This window comes from Pristiophorus japonicus, chromosome 4 (assembly GCF_044704955.1).
Source record: "Pristiophorus japonicus isolate sPriJap1 chromosome 4, sPriJap1.hap1, whole genome shotgun sequence".
Lineage (NCBI taxonomy): Eukaryota > Metazoa > Chordata > Chondrichthyes > Pristiophoridae > Pristiophorus > Pristiophorus japonicus.
This window is the reverse complement of record NC_091980.1, coordinates 108,530,861-108,545,067: the sequence shown is the minus strand read 5'-3', so window position 1 is coordinate 108,545,067 and position 14,207 is coordinate 108,530,861. Positions and strand designations below refer to the sequence as shown.

The window sequence follows — 14,207 nt, the reverse complement described above, 5'->3', positions numbered from 1 at the left end:
CAGCACCTAACCAAAGATGTTCAAAGACATGTCTATAAAGTTAATATTACTTGCTCAAAGAAATTAGGTTTTTATATTAACATCTGTTATATTAGCGCTAATGATGGTGAATGAAAGGATTTGCGATTTTACAACGGATAGGCATGTTTATGCATTTAGGGGATAACAGAGCGTCTAGTAAGGAGGAGGAACTGAGGGAAATCCTTATTAGTCGGGAAATTGTGTTGGGGAAATTGATGGGATTGAAGGCCGATAAATCCCCAGGGCCTGATGGACTGCATCCCAGAGTACTTAAGGAGGTGGCCTTGGAAATAGCAGATGCATTGACAATCATTTTCCAACATTCCATGGACTCTGGATCAGTTCCTATCGAGTGGAGGGTAGCCAATGTAACCCCACTTTTTAAAAAAGGAGGGAGAGAGAAAAAACAGGGAATTATAGACCAGTCAGCCTGACATCGGTAGTGGGTAAAATGATGGAATCAATTATTAAGGATGTCATAGCAGTGCATTTGGAAAGAGGTGACATGATAGGTCCAAGTCAGCATGGATTTGTGAAAGGGAAATCATGCTTGACAAATCTTCTGGAATTTTTTGAGGATGTTTCCAGTAGAGTGGACAAGGGAGAACCAGTTGATGTGTATTTGGACTTTCAGAAGGCTTTCAGCAAGGTCCCACACAAGAGATTAATGTGCAAAGTTAAAGCACATGGGATTGGGGGTAGTGTGCTGACATGGATTGAGAACTGGTTGTCAGACAGGAAGCAAAGAGTAGGAGTAAATGGGGACTTTTCAGAATGGCAGGCAGTGACTAGTGGGGTACCGCAAAGTTCTGTGCTGGGGCCCCAGCTGTTTACACTGTACATTAGTGATTTAGACAAGGGGATTAAATGTAGTATCTCCAAATTTGCGGATGACATTAAGTTTGGGTGGCAGTGTGAGCTGCGAGGAGGATGCTATGAGGCTGCAGAGCAACTTGGATAGGTTAGGTGAGTGGGCAAATGCATGGCAGATGAAGTATAATGTGGATAAATGTGAGGTTATCCACTTTGGTGGTAAAAACAGAGAGACAGACTATTATCTGAATGGTGACAGATTAGGAAAAGGGGAGGTGCAACGAGACCTGGGTGTCATGGTACATCAGTCATTGAAGGTTGGCATGCAGGTACAGCAGGCGGTTAAGAAAGCAAATAGCATGTTGGCCTTCACAGCGAGGGGATTTGAGTACAGGGGCAGGGAGGTGTTGCTACAGTTGTAAAGGGCCTTAGTGAGGCCACACCTGGAGTATTGTGTACAGTTTTGGTCTCCTAACCTGAGGAAGGACATTCTTGCTATTGAGGGAGTGCAGCGAAGGTTCACCAGACTGATTCCCGGGATGGTGGGACTGACCTATCAAGAAAGACTGGATCAACTGGGCTTGTATTCACTGGAGTTCAGAAGAATGAGAGGGGACCTCATAGAAACGTTTAAAATTCTGATGGGTTTAGACAGGTTAGATACAGGAAGAATGTTCCCAATGTTGGGGAAGTCCAGAACCAGGGGACACAGTCTAAAGATAAGGGGTAAGCCATTTAGGACCGAGATGAGGAGAAACTTCTTCACCCAGAGAGTGGTGAACCTGTGGAATTCTCTACCACAGAAAGTTTTTGAGGCCAATTCACTAAATATATTCAAAAAGGAGTTAGATGAAGTCCTTACTGCTAGGGGGATCAAGGGGTATGGCGAGAAAGCAGGAATGGGGTACTGAAGTTGCATGTTCAGCCATGAACTCATTGAATGGCGGTGCAGGCTAGAAGGGCCGAATAGCCTACTCTTGCACCTATTTTCTATGTTTCTATCTCAACCATTCATTCACAGTGACTGAATAAGGCAACTTTACTTTAAGTGTTATTCGGGGACTTTTTAATGGTGTTTTTAGACATTGAATTCCATAACTCTGTCCATTTATTCTATGAAACCATGAGTTTAAAAAAATATTTATTTATAAAATGTGTACATAGAGAATACCATTATAAAGGCTGACGTTAAAATGTTTACAGGAGCTATGCAAGATTTTTAATAAGATATCTTTTGTCTTTAAGGAGAAAAAAGTGATGGTTTATATTTCGGGCAGTCTTTTATGTTGGAGCATGTGTGACACATTGTTACTTGCATGAATATGGAATTAAATGCGAAAAGTTGAAATGTATCAGTATGTAATCTTTTTTCAAGAAAAACAAATCTATCTACATAAATTATCTTCACTACATAAGCAAAGATCTAGTGTTTCGTATTTTCTTCTGCTTTCATTTTGTATTTCTTCCTATTTTGTCAGTTCTGATATTCCTTGATGGGATGCTATATCTGTCTGACCTTCAGTTACTCAAACATTCTGATGCAACATTTTTGTGCTCTCGAAATATGATCCTGGTAAACCTTTTCACAAATTTGCAAGAGAATCTAAATTCAAAGCTTCAATTTGTGGTAGGTTATAATTAGAACTAGTTCAGAGAATTGGGTTGGATGGACTCTGTGGGGTGAGATTATTCTTGGGCGGTAGCAGAAAATGGGAGATAGGTAATTGGTAGTCCATTTTACACACAATCCGATTTTCTTTTCCATTATTGAATCTGCTTCCACCATCCTCTCAGACAATGCATTCTTCCCAACTTGCTGAGTAAAACAATTTCTGTACATCTCCACTCTGGTTCTTTTGCTAATTCCCTTAAATCTGTGTCCTCTGATTACTGACCCTCCTGCCAGGGAAACAATTTCTCTTTATTTACGCTATCAAGACCCCCTCATGATTTTGAACACCTCTATTAAATCTCACCTTAATCTTCTCTGCTCTAAGGAGAACAATTCCAGCTGCTTTTGTCGTTCTACAAAACTGAAGTCTTTCATCCCTGGTACCATTCCAGTAAATCTCCTTTGCACCCTATCCAAGGTCTTGACATCCTTCCTAAAGTGTGGTGCCTGGAATTGGACACGATACTCCAGCTGAGGCCAGAACAGTGATTTATTAAATGAAAAAATGAATAATTATAAAAATGTGTGTCTCTAACATTAAAGTCTCTAGTGCACTGTAAAAGTAAATCTGAAACTACATTTTCAATTTATCTTATTAGACTATGAGAAAATGTTTGGCACTAAATGCCAGGGTTGTGACTTCAAGATCGACGCTGGTGATAGATTTCTTGAAGCTCTAGGGTACAGCTGGCATGACACCTGTTTTGTATGTGCAGTGAGTATTAACCTTTTTTTCTATTCTCCATCACTGACCTATTACAGTCATAATGTAATACATTGACAACTTTACATGTCTCTTCTAAGATAAACTGTTAGGGAGGTGAAGAGCAGAGAGCAATTAAAGGCCTACTTGCTTCAAGAGGCACACGTGATGTAATTGGCAAGGATTATTAACAATTTTTGTTTTATTTGTATCCAGATAGTGCTTTCTTTTGAAAATGGCCACCACTGAATTGATGTGCAAAAATGGCAATTTAAATTTAATTTAAAAACATTGAGGAGATTTGTTGGTCATGAATATGACGTAAATTAAATATTTTTGTCCCGTTTCAGTTTGGTACTGATCCTTTTAATTCAGTCACAATACATGAGCAGTTTAATAAACAGTTACATTCCATACTCATGTTCCAGCCTAACCAAAATAAATGTTCCAAACCTGCTTTGATTGGCAAGAAGATGGTTTGAGGGTAGGATCCCTCCCACCTTTCAACAAAATCGTAATTGGTTTCTGTAACTAACTGACAACTACTTTTGAATTCAATGGCAATTTTTCAAATACGTAACTGTTGGTTAAGTATTTGAAGAACATAGGCTGTTCAAATCATAGAGGTGGACATTCAACATTGCAGCATCCATTTCATGGGTGTAAAATGAGCACAACAATGACAAATTTAGCAGTGAGAAGGCCCGCTCCCAATTTGCGTGTGCATCCGGGCCACTGTGAAGTTCATCAGGGCCTTTTTGTTAGGTGGCCCTGGCAGCGATTGAAAGTAATGCAGGCTTCATTTCAATATGAATGAGGGCCCACTGCCACTTTCAGGACCCGTCCACAGTGGGCCTGCCCTGCTCAGTATTGCGTGGTTAACAAGCAGTCCTTGGAGGCCGCCACCAGAAATGCAAGTTGTTTTTTCATTCTTGCCTCAAGTTGGAGCTCGGAGGAGCAAGTGTTCCTTCTGGCTCCACAACACTACTGCGTGTCGCTGACAGCCTCCACCTGGCCTTCCTCCAGTTCTCATTCTCATTCTCATTCGCCCTTCCTCCCCCCCACCTCCACTTGCCAAACCTCCCAAGGACTTGCTTGAGTGCCATTGCCACGAGGCAAGCAGCTGAAATTCCATCCGGCCACATGAGCGAGCGACCTCTGGAGACACAATAGACACTGGCAGCTCCCCCCGATTACTACAATAAGGCCCAAAGACTGGTCCTCAGGCCTCCTATTTCAGGCACATGCTGGAAGCCATCATCAGATAGGTGGCCATAAACAAACCAGACTGACTATTTTATCTTTATTTTACACATCTGATGAGACTCTTAGAGGTTGTAAGTTCTAACCCTGTCTCAATCAACCATCTTACTTTATGTTGACCATTGTGACAAATGATGTAGCAACTAAATTTTAAGAGCATATTGCAGCCATGACACACACACACATACTTTTTTTTTTAAAAAAAGACTTTGACCTTTTTGTTTTCATAATTTGCAGCGTACTTGATGTGCATTAGCTGTTCTATAATGCAATGTTGTTATTTCTGGATATTTTGAATCATAGAATTTTACAGCATACAAGAAGGCCATTCGGTCCATTGTACCTGTGCCAGCTTTTTGAAAGAGCTGTCCAATTTAGTCTCACAACCCAGCTTTCTCGCCATAATTCTGCAAATTATTTCCTATGAAAACTGATTCCACCACCATTTCAGGTAGTGCATTCCAGATCATAACAAACCTCTGTGAAGTAATTTCTCTTCCTTTCCTCTCTAGTTCATTGCTAATTATTTTAAATCTATGAGTGCTGGTTATTGACCCATATGCCAGAGAAAACAGTTTCTCCCTACTTGTTCTATCAAAACCATTCATGATTTTGAATACCTCATCATCCTTTAACCTTCTCTATTCTAAGGAGAACAATCCCAGCTTCTCCAATCTGTCCACATAACTGAAGTCCCTCACCCCGGTATCATCCTGGTAAACCTCCTCTGTACCCTCTCCAAGCCTTGATATCCTGCTTAAAGTGTGGTGCCCAGAATTGAATATTGAGGGTGGACAGCACAGGAGTGTATGTCAAGTGTGAATTCTAATGTTTAAATCACTATAGAGTGTCAAATTTTAAAATTGCTAATACTGAACAACTGGATTGCCGTTCCAGGTTAGTTTAGGAAAATAAAGATTAGCAATATTGTGCCTATTTTTCATTTAGAATGGACAAAATTATATATGATGTGTTATGTTAGTCTAGTTGGAAAACTTTTAACATTTCTGTTATATTAATGTGAGATATCTCTAGTAAAGGTACAGAAATTCTGAGTGCATTTGAAAATGTAAACCATTGTATTTACGCAATTATATGAGTGCAAATATGTAAAATAAGTCCATAATAATGACGTCTGAACTTTCCATTTAAATCCGAGGGGATCTGATTCTATTTGATTTAATTTCTTTAACCATCCAGGTATGTCATATAAACTTGGAAGGCAAGACATTTTATTCCAAAAAAGAGAAGCCCTTATGCAAGACCCATGCCTTTTCAACTGTCTAGTCCTACACTGATAACTACCAGAGAGCACAACAGAAACCTGACTCAGAAACAGGGAGCTTGGAAGAAGTCACAAAGAGAACTGAAGTTGCAAAAGAATTCTGGCTCTCTGGTACAACAAGAATCTATGAAATGCTTCAGAGGCAATTTATCAACACACAAAGCTGTTACATAAGCCTATCTCAAAGGGCCAATTATGTTGCATGTCTTTCTGTTGTGTATGTAATCTCCTATAAATTTAAATTTTAACTTCCCCTTTCAAAAGGGAACTAAGCTTAGTGATAGCTATCTCGGACATCCATACAGCGTAAGGATATCCTCACGCATTTCACCAATATCATTGTTTTGCACACATTGAATTCTGTTTATTAAGTATTTGTTCTTTGAGACTTTTTGCACCATGCAGTATCTCTCTTTATTTTGGTGGATTATGTTGATACTTGTAAAGCAAAATCAGTGTCAGTATTTTATTCGTAAACTTTAGAACTTTGGCCATTATTTCATCTGCAGAATTAGTTTGGTTGCCTGATAATAGGAACTAGAAAAACTTGTTTAAAATGTTTGTGTTCAGGACTAAGCCAAACAGCTTTACATAAGATACTAATTTGTCAGTTATCGCTTATGTAAGTACTATACTAAATTGCACTTGCAACTTCTATGGATTGTATGAGAAGGGAGATCTACACCAAAGTACTTGTGCTAAGATTGGTTTAAAAAAAAACATATTTTAAGTGCAGGAAGATGATCTGAATTCATATGGAATGTGTTCACTATTTACAAGTATTGGTGTTTTTTTTAATATTCAGACAGATTAGTCACTGTATTTGTAAAACCTAAATTAGGTCTAGTACACGTTTTGTACACTTTTTTTTGCTTACATTGCGCCCAATTGGTCTAAAACCTGCTGAGTGCACCGACATTAGTAGTGAGTAGTGAACTTGCCCCATGTGGGTACCTGTGACCAGTACCTTTGCAGCTTGTATTCTTCCTGCAGGAGGAATTGAAGATTTCTTCTGGATTTCATCAAAGAAAATTTGGAATACTGTGTTTGACCAAGTAGATTTGATTAGAAGTAGTAGTGCAAGGAATGCATCCAGTTTCCTTTTCCTTTCAAATGGTTTGTGTGTAGGATTAAATTGGTGTTACCAGACTGTTGGCAGAAGGGGAGATTTTGTGTAGGTATAACACACTTAACAGCCTGTGAAAACCAAAAAGACTTATCAAGCAGCCAAAGATATATTTATCTACTTAGGAACATTTTCTATCTAGATAACTTTTGATTTGTTTAAGGTTTTATTTTGTGAATATATTAACGGCAAATCTCAAAAGATGATACTCAATATGTTTATTAGAGGAACTTGTATAAAACTGGCGCCAGAGGTCAGAGTGTCATATCGCCGTCGAGCTCTGGAACCAAGTTATGTCGCACACAGGAGCTGTCTGCCAAAGGACCACATAGTATTACATTGTGAGACTTTTCTGCAACAATTGATGGCTAAATGATCTGAAGATGTGTGAACTGGTTTGGCAAATTTGTTGGCATCATTTAAACCTAATAATTATTTTTAGTGTTCAGGTTGGATGCAAGTAGAAAGTGCTGCAATAAAGAATCTGGTCATCACAAATCTCACTTGTTTTTGTAAACTTAATTCCATACTTAGACTTTATTTATTGCATTTGTCACAAGTATGGATCCTATATTTACTCGGTGTTGGTGTAAAGTGCTTGCTTTATTAGCCTAAGTTTCATTACTTGAATTTATCCTCCTTTGGTTGACAAGTATAACAGACACGTATTACATAATTTTTTTTAAACACTATTGTACTTTGCCAGGAAAGGAGCATAATCATTTGAAATTAAAGCAAGCTATGATTCAAATTGTGTATTGTTTTTCTTGGCATTCTGTTTTGAAATTGCATACATACTGTTTCTGACACATGCTTACAATTAAAACATTAGAGGGATTCTGAGACTGTGCTCCGTGTTTTTATTGGTTTTATTAAAACATTTTTCATTTCCTTCATTAAACCTCAATTTAAATTCTGCAGATATGGGAATTATGGGAATGTTTTGCTATTTGAGGAGTCAAAACAAGAAAGCAACACAAAAGGTTAGTATGCAGGTACAGCAAGTGATCAGGAAGGCCAATGGAATCTTGGCCTTTATAGCAAAGGGGATGGAGTATAAAAGCAGGGAAGTCTTGCTACAGTTATACAGGGTATTGGTGAAGCCACACCTGGAATACTGCATACAGTTTTGGTTTCCATATTTAAGAAAGGATATACTTGCTTTGGAGGCTGTTCAGAGAAGGTTCACTAGGTTGATCTGGAGATGAGAGGGTTGACCAAAGGTTGAATAGGTTGGGCCTCTACTCATTGGAATTCAAAAGAATGAGAGGTGATCTTAATCGAAACGTATAAGATTATGAGGGGGCTTGACAAGGTGGATGCAGAGAGGATGTTTCCACTGATGGGGGAGACTAGAACTAGGAAGCATAATAGAATAAGGGGATGCCCATTTAAAACTGAGATGAGGAGGAATTTATTTTCTCAGAGTTGTAAATCTGTGGAATTTGCTGCCTCAGAGAGCTGTGGAAGCTGGGTCATTGAATAAATTTAAGACCGAGATAGACAGTTTCTTAACCGATAAGGGGTTATGGGGAGCGGGCAGAGAAGTGGAGCTAGGTCCATGATCAGATCAGCCATGATCGTATTAAATGGTGGAGCAGGCTCGACGGGCCATATGGTCTACTCCTGCTCCTATTTCTTATGTTATGTTCTTGTGTACAGGGTCCTGCAAAGTCCTCATTGTGTCCAAGATGGCAAGATCCATAGCTGTTTACTTAAACATCTAATGAATCTTTGATGATGCAGTTATTGTTTGACATGAATTAAAACAAATTATACTTGTATTGGCTGCTGTAATGGAGTAACTCCGCCTCGAGGACTGGAATGTATCATCTTTGGGATTCGAGTGGCTGGGCATATGGTCACTGGTAAGAACATCTGATTTCACTTGCTAAAACGGAATAATATAATCAATAGTGCACTTTGGGATGTCCTGAGGTCCTGAAAGGTGCTATATAAATGCATGTTTATTCTTTCGTTTGTGTTTTTAAAAGCAATTTTGGACAAACGATTGGCGAGAATCTTCCCAGCCCTACAAGTGCGGGTTTGAAGGCGGACCCACTGTCAAAATGGCCCTGATTGACAGTGGATCAGGATCCCACTCTGAATTCACCTCCGCGTGAGTTTCTGACCTGTCAGATCAGCGTTCGGATAGCAGACCCCCCGACAGCAAGTGGCGGGACAGAAAATTAACATCATTAAAAAGTACTTAAATGCTAGTTTAGAGGCTTACAAGCAGGCATTTACAATTTTGACAACCCTTTGGTGGGTTTGCCGTCCCTCGGGTTACACGCCAGGTAAATGGCATCGGGTTCGCTGTGACTCTATTGCTTTGGCTGATTGACAGCTGCAGAAGTGATATAAAAGCTACCATTTCACAGCTGTTCACTTTCCATGGTCAGAAGCTGAAGTCTTCAGGCTTTGGAAGAGACTTTTGAGCTATATGCACTTTGGAAGAGTTTACAGTGAACTCGCTATTCACTGTCACCTCCTTGGAGCAACCTCTCTCACCATTGACATGCGCTTCTGTCTTCTCAACCTCACCTTCCATCTATTCCAGCAATATCCGTGCCCTTGAAAAAATCTCACCTTGGTCCTTAGCATCCCACTATGGTCAGCCCCTACACCAATATCACTAAACAACACCAGCATCACTAACAACAACACCAACCTTTGCCACAATCAACTGATGCTGTACAGTACACAGGGCATCAGCAACCAACCACAGTGATAGCCTCATCGTGACCACCTTTTACTTCACTACACGCTGACTGCCACATGATGTGCCAGGTTGGTGGTACTACCACACACCAGCTCCATAAAGCATCCCTGCACTGTTCAACCCATTCCTTTCACACACATGACCTTTATGGGGGTTACCTTTATGTTTCACCATTCACTACAACTCACTAAGCCACTTCCAAAGGTGCCCACAAATCTGTCCAAGAATGCAAAGTCCTGAAAATAAAGACTTCAATGTTTGACAACACATCAACATTAACTATACATGAACATTGGCTAAAGGACTCAAGTGCTTACCCGTGTGTGTTATTAGTTGGTATGATTGAACAAGGATGGGGGTAAGTGCAAGGGGTGGCCAATGAAATGGGGAACTGATAATGTAGATAGAAAGGGATGGGTGGAGATGCAAGCTCAGTTGGTGTGAGTGAGGATGTGCAGGAGCAAGGTAGGAAAGGCAGAGTGATGGGGATGAGTGGCACAGCAGGAGGAGGTTGAGTGTGGCTTTGTTGTAACATTTTGTGATTATTGAAAGCTTTGCACCACTGCAGCCAGTTCCTCCATGCGTGTGCCATCGTGCAATGTGCGTTTGTGTCCTGCAATGGAAGATAACCTTCCTGTGTGCTGTGATTCCCTCCATAAGCATTTTGAGGGAGTCATGAGAGAGCCTGGGTGCAGCTGTGCACCTTTGTGCAGTGTTTCAGTGTTTACTATAGTTCAATGCTGCAAAAGACTGAGAAGAACTGGAAAAAAAAGTTGGAAATGGTCCCTTTAAGGAAACCGGCTGATGATGTGTCATCAGACCTGCTTCCAGTTAATTGGCCGGAAAACCCACAAGGCGGGCTTAACCGGCCCCAGCCACGGACTGCACTTTGGAGAAGGTTTCCCACGCTGCACCAATGCCGTCTGCATTGAAGTCACCTCTTTTGACAAAATCCCGACCATTGTGTCTGATTTGTTTTCCACCATTAGTTTTTCAAAAAAACTTTTAAAAATGCTCAAGTACAGACTAGTGACATTCCACAGGATCAGGTACATACCAATGATCTGCTGAAAGGTGAACAGCTTATTCTGTGGTAGAAGCTTCCTTTTTTTAAAAAAGAGATCTGAGTATTTAAAACATGGATTGGAATCTAGGTGAAAGTATAATGTGAGGCAGATTTGGCCTACATGTAATAACATATTGTGTACTCCTGAGCCATCTCGTTCAATTATTCAACATTTTTCTATTTTGCCTTTGAGTACTCACACAGGTTTACCTAACACAAAGTATTTACCGCACAGAAACAGGCCATTTGACCCAACAGATCCATATATTATCAATGACTGCACTTCAAAAGTAATTAATTAATTACAAAGCACTTTGGGACACCCTGACATTGTGATTAGGCACTTTATTAATATATTTTTCATTCTATTTCAGTAGATGTAGTTTGTGTGTTTGAAATAGGCATTTGACAAACGTTCTTGTTAGATTAGTCAGGAAGATTAAAGATCATGGAATACATTTTAAATTGCCTAGGTAGGTTGAAAATTAGTTTAAGAATAGAAGACTGGAGAGGTGATGAATTGAAAATGTAGGGTTGGGGTGGGAAAGAAAGTTGCACAGTTCCACAGGAGCTGTTCTCTGAATGATGTGAAGCAAAGTGTCCTGTACTATTAAGCTTACTGATAAGACTGCTAGATGGGCAGGAAACGAATAGCAAGATTGGCTCTGAAAAATGAGCAGATCTTTGATTCTCGTATTTAGGTTTACTGATTGGGTTCAGGGGGAGGTCACCCAATTTACATAAATGGGACAGGAGCCCATGCTGCAAGAGATTAATTTCAGACACCTGTCAGAGAGGAGATGCTGTAAAATACAGCTTCACTGGGTCCCGGCCTAATTCACAAGCATTCTTCTGTACTCCTGCCAGATTTATACCACTGAAGAGGATTTAGGAGTGAAAGCATCTGGAGCAGTTATCAACAGGGCAAATATGATACTGCAATTTAATCAAGAGGCATTGGATTTCAATCCAAAATGGCATTATACAGATCAGTGGTAAGGGATTACAGAGTATGATATACAAAATGATAGATGCATTAGAAAGGATTCAGAGAAGAATGCTGAAATAATTTTAGCCTTGAGTAATTAAGTTATGAATAAAGGTTCAAGTGACTTGAACTGAAGGGAAGATTGAAGGGAGATATGATACAGGCATTAAAAAATAGTAGGCACAGCTAGAATTGAAGTAAGCAATCTACCTATCGGCCATAAATATTTGCAAAGATAGATTATTTATAAAAAGTATTTGCATCCTGGTGGCATAAGTAAAATAAATATTAAAATTAGAAGTAATGATTTGTGGTATATAGTGCACCAATTCAGCTGCCATTTCTGTTGTGTTGATACATGGGTCATCTTGAATACTTGCACCATAACTGAGGTTTTAAAAATACTGAATTATCATGTGGACTTTTTATAAAGCATGCAAAAATTACATACAAATCCAATGCTAGGCCAATGTACCTATGCATTTGGCATGGTTGCAGTGTTGGTGAGGTGGCAGACATTCCATCAGATGCAAAAATATTTCAGCAATTGTACCCTTGCATAAACGAGACAGACTAGCTCCTTGTGTCTTTCACATTTCATGGAAAGTTATTTAGTCAAATTCAAGCTTAAAATGATGGGCCTCCCCTGATACCCCAATGGGTAATTGCACAATATGGTGTGGGCTTTAGCCATACAGATGAACAGCTCAGGAGTGACATTCTCCCTGCTACCACCTCAGCCCCATGTATCCCACTGATCCCTCCTCCTTATTGACCTGTCTGCAGTCTTTGATGTAGGTTGATCACTCCATCCTCACCCAATACCTCTCCACCATCAGCCAGTTGTGGGTAGGGGTAGGGGTAGGGGTAGGGGTGGAAGGACTGCACTCACCTGATTCCATTCTTATCTTTCTAATTGTAGCCAGAGAATCAGTCGCCTGCATTGGCTTCTCTTTCTGCTCCCACATCATTACCTCTGCTATCCCCCAATCCTTGGTCTCCTCTGATTTCTCATCTACATACTGCCCCTTGGTGACATCATCTGAAAGCATAGCATCATTTTCCACATGTACACTGACGACACCCGGCTGCACCTCACCACCACTTCTCTCGAAGACTCCACTGTGTCTAAATTGCCAGACTGCTTGTCCGACATCCAATATTGAATGAGCAGAAATTTCTTCCAATTAAATATTGGGAAGACCGAAGCCATTGTCTTTGGTCCCCACCACAAACTCCATCTCTCTCCCTAGCATTTGTCTGAGGTTGAACAAGAATGTTCACAGCCTTAGTGTCATATTTTACTCTGAAATGTGCTTCTGACCACCTATCCACACCATAATTAAAACTGCCTTATTTCCACCTCCATGACATCGCTTGACTCTGCCCTGCCTCAGCTTATCTGCTGCTGAAACCCTCATCCATGTCTTTGTTTCCTCTAGACTTGACTATTCCAATGCTCTCCTGCCTGACCTCCCATGTTCCTACCCTACTTAAACTTGAGGACATCCAAAACTCTGTTGCCCGTGTCCTAACTCACACCAAGTCCCCTGTGCTCACTGACCTACATTGGCTTCCGGTCCAGCATCGCCTCAGTTTTAAAATTCTCACCCTCATTTTCAAATCCATCCATGGCCTTATTCCTCCCTATGTCTGTAATCTCCTCCAGCCCTACAACCCTGAGACATCTGCCCTCTAATTCTGGCCTCTTGAGCATTCCTGAATTTAATCATTCCACCATTGCCGGTTGCCAGGGCCCTAAGCTCTGGAATTCCCTCCCTAAATCTCTCCGCCTCTCTATCTCTCTTTCCTCCTTTTAAGTCGCTCCTTAAAGCCTACCTCTTTAATCAAGCTTTTGGTCATCTGCCCTAATATTTCATGTGGCTCAGTCAAATTTTGTTTTATAACACTCCTGTGAAGCACCTTAGGATGTTTTACTATGTTAAAGGCACTATATAAATCTTCTTCGGCAGTCCTTTGGAGTCGAGGATGACTTGCTTCAACACTCAAAATGAGTTCTCAGGTGCGGGATCTACAATCTCTGTCACAGGTGGGGCAGCCGCTGGTTGAAGGGACATTGGTTGAAGGGACGGGATGATTGGGTTGTTGTGCGCTCCTTCTGCTGTTTGCGCTTGCTCCCGGCAAAGAGACTCAAGGTGTTCGGCGCCTTCCCGGACGCATCTCCTCCACTTTGAGCGGTCTTGGGCCAGGGATTCCCAGGTCACGGTGGGGGCATGGTGCACTTTTTCAAGGAGGCTTTGAGGGTGTCCTTGAAGCGTTCCTCTGAGGGTGTCTTTGAAGCGTTCCTCTGCCCACCTGGAGCTCGCTTGCTGTGTTAGAGGGTCATCTTCGTCAACACCTTCACAGAAGCTTACGAGAGCATAGGCCTTACAATAAACAGCAATAAGACAAAGGTCCTCTACCAACCTGCCCCCGCCACACTGTACTGCCACCACCCCGCATTATCAAAATCCACGATGAGGCCTTGGACAATGTGGACTAATTTCCATACCTCGAGAGCCTACTGTCAACAAGGGCAGACGCCAAT

The 14,207-nt window shown here is 40.9% G+C and overlaps 1 protein-coding gene across 2 annotated transcripts in view; it reads left to right on the top strand.

Moving 5' to 3' along the window:
* pdlim7 (PDZ and LIM domain 7) overlaps positions 1 to 7,726 on the top strand; it is a 165,879-nt gene extending 158,153 nt beyond the window's left edge. For both annotated transcript variants that reach the window (XM_070878487.1, XM_070878486.1), the window contains exons 9-10: positions 3,106 to 3,221; positions 5,673 to 7,726. In XM_070878487.1, the coding sequence (XP_070734588.1) occupies positions 3,106 to 3,221; positions 5,673 to 5,759 (203 nt within the window). In that variant the 3' untranslated portion in view covers positions 5,760 to 7,726. The remainder of the gene's footprint in view (positions 1 to 3,105; positions 3,222 to 5,672) is intronic.
* Positions 7,727 to 14,207: the final 6,481 nt, after the last annotated feature.